Source organism: Pteropus medius, unplaced genomic scaffold, assembly GCF_902729225.1.
Source record: "Pteropus medius unplaced genomic scaffold, Ma_sr-lr_union100, whole genome shotgun sequence".
NCBI classification, from domain to species: Eukaryota; Metazoa; Chordata; class Mammalia; order Chiroptera; family Pteropodidae; genus Pteropus; species Pteropus medius.
This window is the reverse complement of record NW_024350922.1, coordinates 431,245-450,133: the sequence shown is the minus strand read 5'-3', so window position 1 is coordinate 450,133 and position 18,889 is coordinate 431,245. Positions and strand designations below refer to the sequence as shown.

The 18,889-nt window shown below is 59.7% G+C and overlaps 1 protein-coding gene across 1 annotated transcript in view; it reads left to right on the top strand.

Annotated features, from left to right (window-relative positions):
- HS3ST4 (heparan sulfate-glucosamine 3-sulfotransferase 4) overlaps positions 1-9,654 on the top strand; it is a 150,681-nt gene extending 141,027 nt beyond the window's left edge. The window contains exon 2 of the mRNA XM_039840184.1: positions 8,775-9,654. Within this exon, the coding sequence (XP_039696118.1) occupies positions 8,775-9,411 (637 nt within the window). The 3' untranslated portion in view covers positions 9,412-9,654. The remainder of the gene's footprint in view (positions 1-8,774) is intronic.
- Positions 9,655-18,889: the final 9,235 nt, after the last annotated feature.

Genomic DNA, 18,889 nt, shown 5'->3' with positions numbered 1-18,889 from the left:
CGTCGCAAACGCTGCTCGTGCTTTCCTTTATTTTCTGAAAGCAGAGCCGTGCACGTGGCCCCCGCCCTAGCAACCAGCGTTGTCTGACTCCAGGGCCTGGTTGGCAGCAGCAGGTTCTGCGCGTCTCACCGGAAAAGGCCAGATGCTCTGGCTCAGCGATGGGAAACGGGCCGGGCCGTGGGCAGATTCGCATTGCTTCAGCCTTAAACGCGACCCGTCTGAGCCGCTGCATCGTCTGCAACGTGGATTCCCAGGCTGGAAGGATTAGGAGACATTAACCCCATGTAAATTCAGCTTCTAATGTACGTTTGGACACATTCAACAAGAGAGTCGGCTTGGGGGCTCGCAGACGAGCGGTTCGTGTGGGGAGAGCACATCCTGCTGTCTTTCAGCAGGATCCCCCCGAACGTCCCCGGCTGAGCGAGCCCCTCACAGGTCACAGTCGAGGGAGCCGGAGCGATGATGCCAGAACCATCAGCAGTGAAGCATGGAGACGACTGTGTGTCTCGTGTCACGACGAAGGCAGCTGTTGGTACCGACTCGGGGAGATGATGGCGACACGGGCGGCTCTGGGGACACTCTGTGTGGGGAGTGTCTCGGGGCCGCCCCGCCGAGGACGAGGGAGCTGGGGCACCGGTTCACCAGCACCCACCGGTCGCTGGTCGATGGCGGGTGGGAACTCCACGCCATTTCCGACCTGCCCCGCCTGGGCCGAGTGGGCTCCGGCTGCCAGAGAGACAGACACCTCCCGCAGAGTCACAGGCGCCGGCCACAGCTGTGTGTCAAGTTGGCGTTCACGGGAACAGAGAAATGGGAGGACATCCAGCCGCCAGCGGGTCGTGGCACCAGGGAGGAGCCGGGGCAGGTCGGCCCCACCGCGCAGGCTCCTCCGGGTGCCTCTTCCGGCCTCTTCCCAGAGAGCCCCTCGTGGAGGGGAGCAGGCGAGGGGGCGCACTCGTGCTCCCCAGGACTCACGTGGCGTGGACGGTGACCTGCGGGGCACAGGCCTGGGGGAGCCGCAGACGGCAGCGCTGCAGACGAGGGGTGACGGCTGGGGGGCCACATCCAGGTGTGTTTTAGGAGCAGAGGCAGCGACAGGACGTCCCGGTCATTGCAGTGCTGTGGGGGGGCCGAGAAAACCCCGAGGTGGCTCCGTGTTTGGGGCTGACCACCGGATGGACGGTGGTGCCTGCTCCTGAGCGGGGTCACCGGGGAGCGGGTGGGGCCGGCGGGGGAGGGGGCGCTGCGAGGAGGCCCCGGCAGACGTCTGTGCCGCAGTCCAGGCTCGGCACCCCCGGCCCCTTCCTTGTCTGTGCCCGCCCTCCCCGATCTCTCCTTCCTTCCTTCCTTCGTTTCTTCCATCGTTCAGCAGTCGCCGGTGGACACAGACTTGATCTAGGCACCGTGTGAGCACAGGGCCACAGCAGATGTGACACGTCACACTCCCTCTTCGGAGGACGAGCGTGCAAACAAGATAATTCTGAGCGCAATAAGCCCCGTGAACTGAACAAAGGCAGCTGGGGTGACGGAGTGATTTCAGGTGGCGCCCAGGGAGGGGGGCTGGCTGAGTGGGTGCCGTCTGAGCCCAGACCTGAATAATGAGAAGGAGCCAGTTATGGGAAGAGCAGAGGGGTGTGTGCGCGCGTGTGCGTCTGCGCGTGCGTCGCAAAGAGAGACACTGGGACTGGGGTGCGTACACACCTGATAATGAGTCCTCACCCTTCGTATCACAGTATGTGGAGTTCGTACGCGTATGTGTGTGTGTGCACATGTGTTAGTGTGTTCACACGCGTGTGCATGTCCGTGCTTGTGTGTGTGTGTGCGTGTGTGCACTCCCAGGAGAAGCTGCTCGGCGTGTGGACGCCCTGTGAGGGGTGGGTTCCCAGAGCCCGTCCTCATTTGTGGGGGGACACGCGTGTGTTGGGCGACGGGTTAGAGTCACTTAGACTCTCCGCGCGCTCAGCACATGGATGAGCTTGGCCCTGCTGCGGGCTACGTGACCCCAGCCATATTGACAAGAGAGGACTTTTACTGGTACCTGCTCTGTGCCAGGCCGGACGCCTGGCCTATTTCCTTGGCGACGAGTGCGTGTCGTGTCCTCGTCTGGTGCTCCCGGAACTGCAGATCCGTGAGGTGAGCCACGCCGAGCACGTGCCGGTCTGAGTGGGCCCGAGGGTGAGGGCTGAGCCTCGGGCCTCGCCAGGTGTGCCAGGAGGCGGCGTGGACGCTGGAATCCAGCCGACCCTCAGCCAGTGCTTCCCAGCCCAAAAGCCATGGCCCCCATGAACCCAAGGGACAAGGACAGACCTGGCCGACGGTCTCACCCTGTCAGGACGCACAGACGTCTCCAGGGCAAGGCCTTGTCCCCTGACTCACTGCCTCACGTCAGCGCAGTGCCTGCCACCCAAGTTGCCACATTAATGAACAAACGAATCGTGTTTCTCTGTCTTTTCTTTCTTAATCCCGAACTATCTGCATGTGCCTGGGTCAAACTGTAAAGCGACAGGAACACCGAGCCCCGGGCTGCTGTCCCCACCACGTGGTCGTGTGCCATCTAAAACCGAGATGCTCTCCTCGCTCTTCTGGTGACTTAAATTCTTGGTGTCCTGGGGGCTCAGCCCTGCTCCTCCCTCCTCCCTCCCCTCCTCCCCTCTGCCTGGCCCCTTCTGTCCTCCTCCCTCTGTGGTCAGCTGAGATTCTGCAGACGTGGCTCTGTGTGGAAGGAAGAGCCGTCGGCCCCCAATAGGGACGCCTACCTGAGCCACAGACCACGACATCCAGGCCACCTGTTCAGGGAACGTACAGTCTGTTGGAGGGCGGTGGCCTGGCCGCTTTGCCATCCACGTCCACCCGGCACTTGGTGGGGGGCACACAGCAGCCAGTGCCCGTCAGAGTTTGTGAGAACCAGTGCGAACATAGCCCCACCCTCACATAGGCCCAGAGAGGGCGCGTCCCTGTCCCAAGGTCACTCAGAACGTGAGTCCTGGGCCACGGCTACGACTCAGGCTGCCACTCCTCTCTGCTTCCCTGGGGCCGATGGCCAGGTGGCCCGTCACGCTGCTCTTCCTGGGTCTTTATGTGAGAAATGCGGTCGCCAAACGGACCGAGTTTTCACCTCAGGGTTCAGGGCTGGGGGGGCCTGGGGTTGGGTGTCCCTGGATGGGCCCCTTGTCTCTCCCCCTCCGGGTCGCTCGCCTCTGCTCCGGGCTGGCTCCATGCGCCATGAGGCCCTCGTGAGGTGGCCCAGGACGCCCATGAAGTCACCCATGGAGCGGGGCTCGGTGGGTTTCTGGCCTCCGTGAGAACCAGTCTCGCAGCCTTGATTTCCCGACCTGTGAAGTGTAGAACTTTCTAAGGGAGTTGGAGCTAATGGACTGAGCACCGGCTTTACGCGAGGCACTGTTTTTGACATGAGCTCATTTTCATTTTCGTAAAATCACTGTGAGCGCGATGCCTGTTTTCCAGCTGACGAAACAGACGCACACTGCTTGGGTTAAGGAATCTTCCCAGGGTCACATGGCTAGGAAGCGGATCCACACTCAGCGGGGCTGGGGGCTGTGGAGTCCGGACTCTGAAAGGGCTCAGAGACGTTGGTCTGCGATCAGGATTTGAACCCTCAGCCACAGGGCGTAGCATAGAGTAGCGCTCGGTAAAGGGCGTGTGACAGCCACTGCAGGACAGCCATTGCACGGTAGCTGTTGTATGACAAACCCTGTGTCATAGCTGCTGCGTGGTAACTATCGCGTCGTAGCCGCCGTGTGGCAGCTGTTGTAGTGAGGGCTGCTGCGTGTATCTACTGCATGACAGCTATTGCGCTCATTGTTTCCTGTGAGGCCCCAGACGCTCACCTGCACCCCCAGGGCTGGGGCTCAGCAAAGCGCCACCACCCGTACAGCGAGCAGGGGGCGAGGGAGCTGGAGGGAGTCCCGTAAACATTTGGGGCTGTGCGAGCATCTGTGATCTCGCGGAATGATTCTCGCTTCGGGACTGTGTTGACGCCGATGTCACGGCTGCTCTGAGCACCCCAGATACTGTGAACGAGCTGTTCCAGGCCCAGATGCCATGTGTTCTCACCATATGTCCCCACTGAAGTGCACGGTCTTTCAGACAGGGATGGCGTGGGGCTCAGACACGTGGGACGCAGGACACCGTGTGCGGACGGCCCGCTCCGAGGAGCCAGGCCTTCCAGGCTGCCCCGGTCCCCGACTCCCGGGACACGTTCTCGTGTGCACGTCATGCATTTAGTCATCCGGTGACCTTGGCAGTTGCAGGCAGCTACCACGTGGGCGGGGCCAGGTTAGGCGCAGGGGACGTAAAGGGGAAGAAGGCCTCGCCATGGCTTCGAGGGACTGAGACCAGCCGCGAAGGGCAAGGGCACAGATCACATCGTGGCATTAAGGCTCTGTGATACACGTAGTGTCCAGGACTCTGGGATTAACAGGAGTTAGTGAAAATCTTTGTAATAGAATTAAGAAATTTTTTTTGCTTACCCAGCACCTAAATGCCTTTTCTATTCGAGAAAACTCCCCAAATAGGCAAAGGCCAGGTCCCGTCTTCTATGGGCAGGTGGACTGTGAACAGCTGACATGAGTGTCCACCTCCAACATGGGTGTCCCTTGCATGTCAGGCTCCTGTATCATGATTCCTCGATGGCTCCACTTGGGTCTGTAGCAGACACCTCGTGTAGTGGCGCCAAAGTCAGACTTGGTGCCTCCCCCGAAGCCCGCTCTGCAGTCCATCGGCTGCGCTGCTGTTTAACCGTTGGCTCGGGCCAGCCGTGCTGGAGTCGTCATGACGCCTCTCTCTCTCTCGCACATGCATCCCGCCCTTCCCAAAGGACCACTGGCCCTGCTTTAAAATGTGCCTCATCAGAGCACTTCTTACCATGAGGCACTCCGCACCGCCACCCGCACCGCCGCCCGCATCACTGCCATCCCCAGCCTGCTGTCCCCACGGCCTCTTTGCAGGACTCCTCCCTTGCCACACTCTCATCCGCTCTCAGCAAAGCAGCTAGAGAAGCCTCTTGAAGTGCGACGCGTGTCATATTCTCTGGTCCAACATTCTTCAGTGGCTTCTCGCCACGTGGAGCATGAGACTCAGCGTCTGTCCCATGCGTGGCCTGTGAGGCTCACCTTGACCTGGTCTCCGCCCACGCCGTGAACATAGTTTGTAGGTTTCTTACCTGCGCCCACTCCCCTTCTGTGTGACAGGTCTTCTTTCTGTTCCTCAGACACACCAAGCTGTGGGAATGGGGTCGTGGGTCAGGTCCAGTTGAGAACTCACCCGAAACCAGGAGGGGGCGGGAGGTGGGGGTGAGAAGGTGCAGGGGGCGAGGTCTGACACCCGCTGGGAGAAGTCGGCCATACTCAGGAGAGACCTGCCTCCACCAGCTTCCTGCGAGAGCAGACACCGGGACTGGTACGGAGCTAGTTGCCGGATGCGGAGCCCAGGTGAGAAGCCATTCGGCAGACATTTATATTTACTGGGCACTTGCTGCCTGCCAGGGCCTGGCGTCAGGCGCCGATGGTGGTGCCGCGTTGCTGCTGCCTGGCCCCTGAGCTTAGAAACCGAAGCCTTGCTCATCAGCGAGACCTCGAAAACTGTCTTCAGGCTCCGAGTCTGTTTCTTTCTCTGCAGAATGGTAATGACACCTGCCCTGTAGATTAAAAATAGCTACTTATGTGATGCCACGAAGAGCTCTGTATGTATCAGGCGTGGGCGTTAGTCTGGGAACCCTGTGGAGGAAGGACGCGTGTCTGTGTCGTTCACCATTACATCGCCATTTATGGAGTGAATGAATGATTATAATGCAGTCACAGTCAGTTTGGGGAACTGCTACTTCATAGCTTTTGAGTGGCCTCTGGACATCTCCTGCCTGGCAGACTCCTGAGTCACTCATGCCACGGCAGTGCGTCTCGGCCTAGCGAGGCAGTCTGACCCTGTGAGCCCCAAGGTCAGGGACGGTCCCAGGGCACACGGTCTAATTCATCTGTAACATGAGGATTGAAGCCATGAGGCTCCTCAGCCGCCCTGTACCTTCTCCAGCGCCTTCTCCAGCACCCCACCCCCCACCCCTTTGCACCGAGCGCTCAGTGAGGCACCCACGTCCTGTCCTCTACACGCTGGTTATCACTGGGCACAGTTCCATCCCAGATGCTTCAGATAAAAGACTCAAGATCCACAAAGACCGTCACAGACTATGGCAATCGGCCAAAGTGAAGGGGATGAAGTTGAACGGCGGGCGTCACATAAAGACAAACGCCGAAACCGAGAAGTGAGTGGCAGGGGACGGGTGAGAACAGAAACCCAGCAGCTTCTCCGGCACGAGAGGAGAAGCAGCAGAACCAGCAAGCAGAACTCCGTCCACGAGTCTGCGAGAGGGAAGCGTGGGAAAATGCCCGCTTCCGCATCGACGTTTAACTAACGTTTCCGTGACGCGACGTGAATCCCTTTAGAGACCGTATCTCTCCGGCCTCAGCAAAGGGAGGATGTCGGTTGTTGCTGAGACCCCGCTGAGCTACGAGTAGCTCCCCGGCTGGTCCCCGGCCTCCAGATCAGGCGGCGTGGGTGGCGACATTGGCAGGAAGCAGAACACCCTTTTTTCCCGGATCAGTTTCTTGGTTCCCACATTGTACGGCTTTTCCATTTGGTCGAACGTAAATATTTTCCTCTGATTCTTCTCTAAGGATTTTCGTGCCAGTGACCTTGTGCACCTGGCTTAAGTTAAAAAAAAAAATTCCATCCTCAGCTGGGCACCGTCCTCCGCGATTCGCCTGCAGTGTCGCCTTTCAGCTTTAGGACGATCCATGAGGGAAAGACTCATTAACCCTGTCTTTTGGATGAGAAAATCAGGGCTCAGACTGGGTGAAGTAACTCCATCGGGGTGACAGGGGTGGTCAGAACTCGTAAAGCATGCCCGTCCGCTTCCCAAAGCCGGTGTCCCTTAGCCCCGCCCCTCCGAAGGAGACAGCCACAGCTGGTGGGACCAGACAGGCACACGAACGTGCTTTGAGGAGCACGGCAGCCCAGGATGAGCGTGATTCCGGCAACACGATGGCGTCGACCCGAACGTCCACACCGCCCCCGGCAACGCCATCCTCTCTGGCAGCATCCAGCCCCGTGGGTTGCTCTGCCAGCCTGATGCCTCTTCCTAATAATTGCGCTCGCCGAGAAAGCGCAACCCCCAGGAGCAATTAATTATTGACAGAGCATGTGAATTAGAGATAAAAGGGAAGCCGTTTTTCCTCTACCCAGGCGACAGTAAATAAATTTAATTATGGCGGAGAAGCTAAGGGATCTCCGTCTGTATTAAGTTTCATTAGCTGAGGCATTTAAAAGCATGTCATCTTAACAAAGAGGTCCTGTGTAATCCTAAATGTTCCACTTTGGTGTGAGGCAGGGGAGTGCACAGACTTGACGGAGCACGCGGTGGCAGGTGGCCTGCCGTACACAGCGCGTTGCACGTGTTCGTCGCCAGCTGACTTTGCTCTGCGTGAGCCCATAGCAACTGACCGTATAAGGGGACCCTGAGCCTCACTTGATCACTGGTAGCCCTGCCATATTTGGATTGGGGGCCAAATGGCATCGAAGTGCTTCAGCATCTCGAAGCTCCCAGATGACACAGGCCACTCTGAAGGTGTATGTGGATGGAGAAGTGGCTTTGGAGGAGCAGCCTTGGGAAGGGAAGCAAGGGGACCAGGTCCCAGTGCGGGGGTCTGTCACAGGCTCGCTGGGCAGCTGTAGGGGCAAGGGAAGGAGAAATCCCATTTGTAGAACCGAAGCTGTGCTAGAGACTGTCACACTGTGTGTCATTTTAGTCCGCTGAACGTGAGTTAAGTGTCAGGATTTTACAGTGAGGACAATAAGACGGGGTGCGACTCGACTTGCCGAGGTCAGGAAGCCTGTCCCTGGGCTGCCAGTTCCTCACTGGCACAGTGAGGCACAACAAGGGGTCAGCAGACTTGTCCTCAGAGGGCCAGACAGTAAGTGCATTTGGCTTTGCGTGTCCTACGGCCTTGTCACAACCACTGGCCCCCGCCATGCTGAAGAGGCACCAGGGCAACGCCCCGGCACCGCGTGTGGCTGTGTTCCAGCGAACGCTGATTTACAGTCACTGAAACTTGAATTTTGTGTAATATTCATGCATCGCAAAGTGTTCTTATTACTATTATTATGTTTTTTCCCCAGCCATTTAAAATTAAAAATCATTCTTAGCTACAGGCATTACAAAAACCAGAGATGGGTAGCAGCCTGCCAAGCCCTGGACCAGACAATCTCCGAGGTTTTGTTGATCTCAAACATTTCCTGAAATATCTTTGATTTAATAAGCTCTCGCACGCGCCAGGTTCTGTGCTGAATGCTTTACGAGCATCATCTCTCTTAATCCTTATACAACGGCGTGAAGTAGGGGCTGTTATCATCTCCATTTCCGAGATTAGGAAACTAATACATAGAGAAATTAAGAGCATATCCGGCTTGCACGTGACTGGTCAGAGATAGAGCAGCAGTTTAAACGCGAGTGTGGAAGGTGCCCAACCTCAGCCGCCCGCTAAGCCCCAGGCGGCTTTCTGGCTAAGACCACGGTCAGAGCTCCAGCAGGACGTGGGGCCGAGAGGACGTCCCCACGGAGAATACCGCTGGACTCTACTAGGCGGCGCCCTTCTCGGCTATTCACATCACACATTTCCTGTAAAAACAAAACAAAACAAAACAAAAACAAAAACAATATTTCCGGATAGGGATAACCCGCTCTCTCCTTTCTCCCCCTCTTGCAGAAGTGTGATGCCCAAGACTCTGGATGGGCAGATAACCATGGAGAAGACGCCGAGCTACTTCGTGACCGGCGAGGCCCCGAAGCGCATCCACTCCATGGCCAAGGACACCAGGCTGATCGTCGTGGTGCGGAACCCCGTGACCCGCGCCATCTCCGACTACACGCAGACGCTGTCCAAGAAGCCCGAGATCCCCACCTTCGAGGTGCTGGCCTTCAAGAACCGGACGCTGGGGCTGATCGACGCGTCCTGGAGCGCCATCCGCATCGGGCTGTACGCGCTGCACCTGGAGAGCTGGCTGCGCTACTTCCCGCTGGCCCAGATCCACTTCGTGAGCGGCGAGCGGCTCATCGTGGACCCCGCCGGCGAGATGGCCGCGGTGCAGGACTTCCTCGGCCTCACGCGCCTCGTGACCGAGAAGCACTTCTACTTCAACAAGACCAAGGGGTTCCCCTGCCTCAAGAAGCCGGAAGACAGCAGCGCCCCGAGGTGCCTGGGCAAGAGCAAGGGTCGGACTCACCCGCGCATCGACCCGGACGTGATCCGGAGGCTGCGCAAGTTCTACAAGCCTTTCAACACCATGTTCTACCAGATGACTGGCCAGGACTTCCAGTGGGAGCAGGAAGAGGGTGACAAGTGAGGCTAGTGTGGGGGGCTGGCGAGCGCGTAGCTGAGGAGACCCCTTACCGAGTCCTGGACCCCGGGGTCTGCCGCCTCGGCCTTGCAGAGTGCCCAGCCCCTCGTCCGTGTCCAGCCGGGATCGCTCCCAACGCTGCGGCGGGGGAGAGACCCCACGGGACGCTTCTGGGCCGCCGGAGCCCACCGCTGGTTCTGGTCGTCTCCTAGTTAACCGGGCCCGAAGACGGGGTTGGATGGCTGTCACGGTCAGAGGCATAGCCGTGGATGTTTGTCCACAGCATGAAAACAAGGTCTACCTTTGGGGTTCCCACCCTACAGCCCCTGCTCTGGCACCCCTCCAGAATGACAGCCGTGGCCGAGTGCCCTGGGACTCCCGGGGACCAAGGTCCTCGCTCTAAGGTGTCTCCCACCTTCCTCAAGTTCTCATCCCATAACCCTTCGGCTCCCCCTCCTCGTCTCACGAAGGGAGGGGCGTGCACGGGCCTCACCCCGCAAAGCTCACCCGGGAAGCCTTCCTGCACGGGGGTGGGGTCTCCGTCTTCACGAGCGCCCCAGTGGTGGAGACGCCGAGCTCCTGCCCTCATGGGGGCCATGGGGCCACCCGCCAGGCCGTGCCACGGCCGCTGCATTCCGAGCAGCTCCGGAGCCAGCGTTCCGGGGGGGGGAGTCTCCAGACCCGCAGACCCCTCCCCAAGCACTGCAGTTCCAACACAAGCTTTTTGGGTGGGCTCTGCCCCTTAGGGTCCCCAGGGGGGCAGGGACCAGGAAGTCGGCATGTCTTTGTGAAGAGCGACCCCTAGCCACGCAGTCATCGGGGTCGGCCGCCATCCTTCTGTTCTCCCCGCTCCCGCCCGCCTGGTCATCTCACGCTTCCTTTGCTCCATTCGGAGGCGGCTCATCCTGGGGCCGTGACAAGAGGGATGACTCCCCGCGTCAGACCCAGGTTACGGGGTGGGGGAGGGCAAGGGCTGCCTGCCGACACCCCGTGAAGGGCTGCGGGCTGAAGTGTTCCTTCTCGTTAGCTTGGTTCGATTCAGATGCAGCCTTTGGCACATGGCGCTGCCCAGAGCCCTCCAAACCCGGGACCTGCTCTGGGGAGCGGAGGGCGCGTGCCTGGGGGAGCCGACGCCGCTCGCTGCTACGAAACTGTCACTTCCTCCGCTGAATGGAACTGTGTCGTTATAAAGCTTAATGCAACCTGACTCACGCGTTTCGATGGCGTGTTTGTGCCAGTCGCCAGGGTTCGATGGCTGCCTTGGGGGAACGTGCTCACTTCTGGGGGCTCGGGAAGGGGTGACGTCAAAGCCGGTTGCAGGAAAGCTTCCACGATGGTGTTCTTCTAGGTCTGAGTGGCCGTCACCCCACCCGCCCTCGTCTCCGATGTCCTGAGGGGACACACGCTGACCGTGCCCCCGACCACACTCTCTGCATGTCCCCTCCCCACCCCCACGCCCCGCTGTCTGCCTGGCCCCTCGGCTCGGAGCATCGAGACCTTGCGTGCTGCTTAAAGAGGAAGCTAGTATGTGTGTGTCCTCGCATGAGAGGCTAATCCATTTTTAATATGGTCAGCTGACGGCAAAAAGCCATCCTCACCTGGGAAATAAGAGTGGGGAGCCCCTTAGAGCATGGATCCCCTCGTGCCAGCATCCTCTGGGGAAGCAGACGCGGGTGGACGCTCGCAGTTCTGAGACGAGCCTCTTTGGCGTTGGCTCTGGCTTGACGCCGGGCTGGGCGGGGGCCCCTGGCCGCCCCCTTCAGCGGGTGTGATTTCTGACCCCGCAAAGCGAGGCCGCCCGCCCGGACGCGGGGCGGCAGCCCGTCCGCCCTGTCTGGCCCGGGCGCCGCAGCGTGGAGGGTTGAAGTTCCCTTCGGGTTCCATTAGCCGAGCAGAACCCGTGTTTGGTTTTCCGTTCCCCGCCCCCTCCCCGGGAAGGGAGGAGCCGCAGCTCAGCAGAGGCTGCGTGTGGTCCAGGATTGGGGGTCTTCGCCCTTCACAGAGGTGCCACCCGCCCGTGCCCACGTGCCTTTGTCGGCGTCACTCTGCGCCCGAGGCCCGCGGGAGCTGCTGCCGGCCGCGCAGACCCACCAGCCCCCGCTCGGCCCCAGCAGCAGCAGACGCGCTCGGCGGCTCCGCTGACCTTGGGGCCGTGGAAACCACGACCAGTGGGTGGCAAAGATGTGCCTGCTCGTGGGGACGCCCTGCACCCCCAGGTGGCTGGCAGACCGCAGTTAGCTTCGGGAGAGCGGGGCCCGCCCCGTCCCTCGTCCCTTGAAGCACTCGTCCCAGCCTCTCTCAAACCCCGAGCTCCTCGGTTCTTCCAGGTTCTCGCCTTTCCTGCCCCCTCCCATCTGCCCGCCCGCACCCGCCTCGCCCGCCGGCGGAAGCGGCCGCCTCACGACGTTCAGAAGAAAGGCAGGCGGGCTCGTCCTGGCCTCTGTGTCCCGGACACGGCACTCGCCGCCGGAACCTTAGTCTTCACACCTCTAAGCCTGGCGCATGCAACCCGGACCAGCCAACCCCGAGGGTTCCTGAGGTGGCCGACATGAGTCAGTGGGTGGGAAGACGTTTGGAAACAAAGTGCCTTGGTGACACAGGGGACAGCAATGCAGGCGATGGTGCTGCTGGAGAGGGAGGGAGGGAGGGAGGAAGGAGGAGGAGGATGGGGGAGGAGGAGGACGGGGAGGAGGGGAGAGGAGGATGGGGGAGGAGGGAGGGAGGGAGGGAGGAGAGGAGGGAGGGAGGGAGGGCAGACGATCCTCGCCCAGGCATTCCTCGGCCTGGATGAGACAGGGGTCTGAACAAGACTCCTCACCCACCAGAGCCAGGGAGCCAGAGGGACCCGGCTGCCTGGCTCACGTGCTAGATCTCAGGCAGTTCAGATCACAGACTCATCCCAGGCTGAACCCTGCCCTGGTGCCAATCCTCCGCCTCGCCCGGCTCCACGTCCCGAGCCTTTCCAGGGGCACAAAGCACCAAAGCCCATCCACACCGGGCCGAACACATCACTCCTAAGATGGAAGCACAGGGGAAGGGTTTCGGCCCCTGGGCTGGCCCCGGGCCTGTGCCACCTGGGAACCCCGGACACAAACCGTTCACAGGCGGCGGGAGGGGCTGGAGCCAGGGGCCCGGTTCTCAGTGCCCCGGAGTTCGGTGTCTCTGCAGAATGAAGCGTGCCCAGGGGGGGTTCTCCACTGGGGTCCCTGGAGTGTGACAGATGGGGCTGGGCACAGGTGACTTCCTATGATCTCCACCTTCTCAAGAAGGGGAGGATGTGTCTTTTCCAGACATAAGAGATACATGAAACCACTCATTTCAATTTTGAAAATATAGGACAAGGTAAGAACAGTACATCTGCCATCAAGGCAGAAAATACGGGCCCAGGAAAGTGTGCGGAGTGTGTGTCCACAGGTCGGGGGGGGGCGGGGGCGGGCATCCCGCGGGTCTGGCGGGTAGGAAAGCCACACTGCTCCGGAGTCCGTTGTGGTTCATTCAGGCTCTTGTCCTGTGGACACGAAGAGTGAGCACGTGGCGATCGACAGAGAGACGAGGGCGGGCGAAGCTGGCTTCCCTCACACAGCCCCCAGCAGGCGAGAAGCCACACACGAAGGGAACGCGCGTAGGGAGGGTTTGCCCTGACGCGAGAGAGGCCTGGGGAGCCGCGGAACCGCGGACCTCGGGACCGGCGGGGAGGACTGGGCGGGAAACGACCGCTGAGCTCTCGCGGCGTTCAAGGCCGCACGCGGCAGGATTTTGCCACGTCCCAAGTCGTGACCGTTATGCTCCAGAGTTAGGCTCAAGCGCGAAGCAGACACTGACAAAATGAAAGATGGAAAAAGTACGGGGTTTGGTCATTAAGAAAGCTGTTAGGCAGAGGTTTGGAGGGAGAGGGAGAGGGAAGTGTGTGTGAGGGACCTTGCTCTCAAGGGTAACCTTTGCCCGAAAGGGAGCCTGCTCTCTCTTTTTTTTTTTGACGTGACCACAGCCAAGCCACTAAGGGGAAGTGTCCTTCCAGAGACCCCAGCCCACCACCTGTAGCTTCCCTGTAATCGTCTAAGGCCAAAGTCAAAGGAGACCCTCTTCCCTTAGCTGTCGGCTACTTGTTGACTCATTTCAAGGAGAGCAAACTGATAGTCATCCAACCTTTCTGAAAATGTGCTCTATTCAGCCATCTTTAAAATGAAAACACACTTACACACTCACCCATCCTAAGTCAGATCGGAAGACGGTGTCGACTTGTCCTCTGGGCCTGGGATCACCGAGTTGCAGCCCCATCTTTTACAGACAGAGGCTGTAATGGTTTGGGAATTGAGGGGTACCCGCACCCCCAAGTCCCACAGCGATGCAGTGACCAAAGTAAAACTACAACACGGATCTCTGTGCTGGGGATGGCGGGAGGGGCGCAGCCAGCCCACGAAATAGCGGTCGGCGTGATTTCGAAGGGCGTGTTCATGATCTTTCCTCTAAGGCCAGGAAAGGTCGCTCTGATTCCATGTCATCGTTCGGAACCACTTGGAAAGGGTGGTTTTGAAGGAGAATGACACCTGTCGGGATTTGAGTGGGCGGGAGCTGGACCAGTCCCTCGTGCTTGGGGTCAGAGGGGTCTTTCTCTCAGCTCCTCTGGCCCTGCTGCCATGACGACGGGGCGTCAGTGGGACCGAATGTGAGACGTGGACCTTGACTGGGCTGACCTCTCATGAGCCAGTCCCAGGCATGACAAACCCATTCCCTGGCCCGTGGTCTGAGATAGATAAAGGTCTACATTCCCACCGACACCCAGGGCAGTGGACACGTCTGTCCTTAGCCGCCCGGCCCGAACCACCTCGGGGCAGGTGTCCCGGACGCCCTCCCGTCCTGGCGAATCCCTCCCCTTTGCTTTTATCCCGCAGCACCACGCGTCCCTCCGTCTGCCACGAGAAGCGTCCCCCCGAGGCGGTGCCCGATTATCCCCGTGCCTCGGGACCGGGTCCTGTAGCACCTCTCCAGGACAGGCCACCGGAAAGTGGGGGACGCCAGGGGAGCCTGAGGACTAGACAGCGCTGGGGCGGAAATCCGGGCTGAGGATCTTGACGTGAAGAACCCCCGAGTTCTCGTAGGGCTCCACTGTCCTGACGCAAACTCGGGAAGCGCCCGGTCTCCGCCGCAGTGACGTGGTGACGTGGTGACGTGGTGACGCGGTGACGTGGTGACGGCGTGAGGCTTCCGGCCGGATCTATAGACCTCCAGCCCGCACGTCAGAGTGAAGGGACAATCAGGTGAACTTAGACGTAACGTAGCCTAACAGGCTGGTCTCAGAAACGGGGTGCCCCTACAAGCCCCGGCGGGGAGACCTCAGCAAGCGCGGGTTGCGTGTCTGCTTGGTTCCGGGTGCGCCCCAGGCTGGCTTCGCGGAGTATGGCCCAGCCCTTCCCAGAGGTGCGCCCGACGTCCGGGGCCTCGCCTGGCAGAGGCGTGGGGTGTGCACAGGGCGCCCCGTCACTGGTCCCCACAAGGCTTAAACAGGACAAAGACGCCCATCTGCCTGGGAAGGTGCGAGAGCAGCCCGGCCCGTAAGCGAGACCAGAAGGGAGGATGGCGGGGGCCGCTCGGCTCTGGACCGTGCGCGTGAAGGGCATCTCGGGCTGCAGGTACTGCCCGTCCGCCCCGCCTTACGTCGCAATGTGAGGCAGGGGTTCGTGTGAAGCTTCTTGAAAATTTCTAACTTCACTTTTTCCCTTTTTAACCTCTCCCTACCTGGAAGAAAAAACACAAGCTCTCCTGGGTAAAGGGGGACTGAAATGAGCCGGGCTTGCAGGACGAGGCCGGGACCGGGCCGGGGAGCGACCAGCGTGGTCCTCAAAAGGTCGCGAGCTCGTCCCCGCACGGCTCGCAGAGCGAAGGCGGGGCCGGTGTGGGGCACACGGCCGCCACCCACAGCTCGACGCTGGAGGGGAGAATTCAGTCTTTTTTCCCTTGAAAACTTTTTTTTTCGGGAAGCCCCAATTCCCAGCAGATCCGCCTCTGCCACATCGTTACTTGGAACTCGGTGACAACAGCATCCTTGTAACGAAGGGTGTTTCCCCCGTAAATGCGCACGGCTTTAGCGGCCGAGCTTCTGTCACTGGCTGGCTTCTGAGATGGAGACAGAATTGGGATGATCGAAAACTACAATAAATGGCAGGAAGAGAAAAAAGTCGCGTGTGTCCTTTGTGATGCCTCGTGGGGAAAGCCATGAGCGACCACGCGTCCCTTCCACCCCAAGCAGAAAGGCGGGCAGTGTTCGAGAAGGTGGCCGTGGACTCCCCGCGGCTCTCGCCGGCGAAGGCGGGGCTCCCTGCTGGAGCAGGAGGTGGCCCCTTGTCTGTCATCTAGGGAGGACACGGCCTCTTGGTTTCGATCTCAGTAGAAGTGCTGCCAAGGGTGCCAGGGGACAGAGCCAGCTCCTGGGAGTGCTTGTGGCAAGAGCTTCGGAAATAAGGGTTTTTATTACCCAGGCCCTCTGCCGAGAGGAAAGATAAAATCGGGGAGCCCTTGGCAGCGCGTCCACAGCGAGGGCTGAGTCTAAATCACAGGCTGCGGACGGCCCCATGCCAGGACGGTCCCGTCACCCAGCTGCCGTGCCGCCGGCTCCGGGCGGGCGAGCCGATGGTGCCTGTGAATGCCTGGTCCCTGACCTCGGCCGGGCTCCCAGCTCTGCTCCCCCTTCCTGGGCCCCGTGCTTGTTTCGGAGATTGCCGCCCCTGGCCAGCTCCTCTGGCTGCCCACGTCCCAGCCTCGTGCTCCTGAGTTGGCCGGATGGGGAATGCTGAGCTTCTCTCTCCGCCTGTTGTCCCTCATCCCCTCATCTGTCACCCGGAAACGAGGCGAGGGTGGTGCCTGCCGCCCAGCACAGTGTGAGCGCAAGTTGGCAACACCTGCCAGGGGCTCGCGGGAGGGACCAGCCAAATAAAGGGCTCCGAAGACTTGCTATTACTGTCATCATTATAAATTTTCAAAATGACCAGCTATGGTCGGGTCCTGTGTTCCTCACCCCGTCTCGTCGTGTCCTGCTTTAGCTGTGCGTCCCTTACCCTCCAGTGTAATCTGTCACTTTAACTGGAAGTGACAGACAGTACAACTCAAACAAGATTGAGGACGAAAGGGAATTTACCGGCTCAGGTAACTTTTAAAAGGTGACCGACTTAAGGTATGGCTGCATCCAGGAGCTCCTTGTCACATGGCAAGGATCCTGTCTTTCCGGGTCTCTCCACGTGATAGCATGGTGGCTGCTCGTGGCCCAGCTCACCGATGCCCCAGGAGACGTTTTCCTCAGAGCTCCATCAGAAATGGGTCACACGGTCACTCAGGAAGCAAGCCCTGTGTCCAGGCTCCGAAGCCCTCACTGGTCTGGCTTCCGTCATGCTAGGGACCGGGGGGACCAGCCCCTGCCCTTCTGACCTGGGAGACACAATTCCTGAGCCGGGGAGAAGGATCCCGAAGGAGATGCTGAGGCAAACAGAGAATGTTTTTCGTGGTCCCTCTGCCTCCGCACAGATCCCAAGCCCTGGCTCGGCGTGCGAGGACTCTGACCCTCTGTCCCCACACCTCCCCTCCAGCCTGGCAATGGCTGCATGTTCCGTGTTCCCGCCACTACAGGTGCCTGTGTACCGTGTGCTCGTGACCCCGTCCCTACGCCAGGCCTTCCTCTTCCCGCAAAACGGCGCTCATGCTTCAGGCCCGGTGGACGTTCTTGTTGAGGTCACTCAGCTCGTCCCCCGAGACAGCTGCGGTTTTCTTACACTCCCCTTGGACAGCAGCACTGCCAAGGATGGCCTTGGGGCGCCCTGGGAGAGGCCCCGCGGGACACGGCTCTAAGCAGCCCCTCTCTAGCTCCTGATCTTACAGGGCTCTGAGGCCAGAGACCGGACAGAGCCTGCTCACCCGCAGGGAACGGATGGACAGCAGAAGCGAATGCACCTCGTTTGCACGGAGCTGGGAAGTCGTGGAGGGGGACCTCACGCAAACTCCCTACCGCAGCCGCCGGTCCAGCAGGAAGCAGTGAGCCACCCTCACCTGCAGCCGGTTCCAACAACCACTTTCCTCCAGTGAACTCCTGTTCAAACCCCCACCCCGCGTCCGCCTTCCCCTGTAAAGGGTGCCCTTCTGCTTCCTTCCCCAGGCTCGCCCGTGGCTCCTCAGAGCTCCTTTGTCCCTAAGTGCAGTCTGTCTGCTGTCCCTTCCGCCACTCTGCCGCTTTACGAACTCCGTGGTGGTTGTTAAGGACACCAGCGTCTTCTCCAAGAGGACTCTATGGACTGGGGAAATGGCCCCAGTGATCCGTCACTGGACCAACGAGTGGACCCCACTAGACTCTTAAACAATTCATCTTTATAATACCAGAAAATTGGGGGCACTGTTTCGTTGAGCCGTCTAAGCGTTCGCGTGCGGCACGGCATCATCCACAGCTGAGGAGTATTTCATCTGGTCCGCACACACCTGCGTTACTTTAAGCAGAATCAGCGTGAGTCACTTCTCCACCCTGGTCCCCAAAAGCCCTGAGAACCCTACGTCGGCCTGATCTGTGATATTTGTCCACCTCCGAAAGCGTCCAGATTTAATGACCCAGCTGGGGCGTTTCGATGAAGCTACAGGTTGAGCTTCCAGTGTTTTCGTGTTACACTTGGTAACGTGAAGAGAAACAGCCTCCGGCATCTCGATGGCAGCTTCCGGTTTTTCGTCCGGAGCACATGCCCACGTGTTTGCTCACGGCATCGTTACACGGTGTCGGTTCTTGCAAACTGACTGAAGTACAGTTATCTGGTCCACACCCCCTGGAGAGCCTCCCTCCGCAGTTTTCAGGGGGAGCCTGAAGCTCTGTGTCTCATTCGCTTCCAGGGACACGACGCTGCTGGTCCACGGACCACAGTGTGAGCAGCAGGCAGGGGAAGATGCCGCACCTGTTCACAGGTGCAGGGCCTGGTTGTCGCCTAGAGAGAGGTGTGAAGGAGGCTGAGGGCCTCCATCTGCGCTGAACACAGGGGCAGCGCACTTCCCTGCCGGCCGGGGCAGCGGGCTCCTGAAGAGGACGGCCAAGCGAATCGTTAGTAAAATTTCTGCAACCGTATTCCATCGCTTCCGGCTAGCTAGCGGCGGAGAGGGAGGAGAGCTGATGGGCGGTAAGGAATGTTTCTACAAGCTCGTTAAGCCGTAGCCCTATCCGCCTAGTGAGGGAACGAGGCTCTACCCTCACCGCTAAGGTCAAGAATTCCCAAGGTCAAAGCTAAGCCACCTCGGAGCTGCCCTCCTACGATTTTTCCTTGATGTTGATTAGGGTAATTTACTGCAGATTCAGATGGGAGATTGGGGAAGGGGGGGGGCGGCCGTGGAGGGAAAAATGGCCCTATCCCCCCAATTGATGAAAATAGCTAATAATAATTTTTCTGAATGTGTTGATCTCCTGAGGGGCCCCCATGTTACTCCACTTCAGGCAAGTGATCTCACAGCACGTTGCATTGTGGCGCCT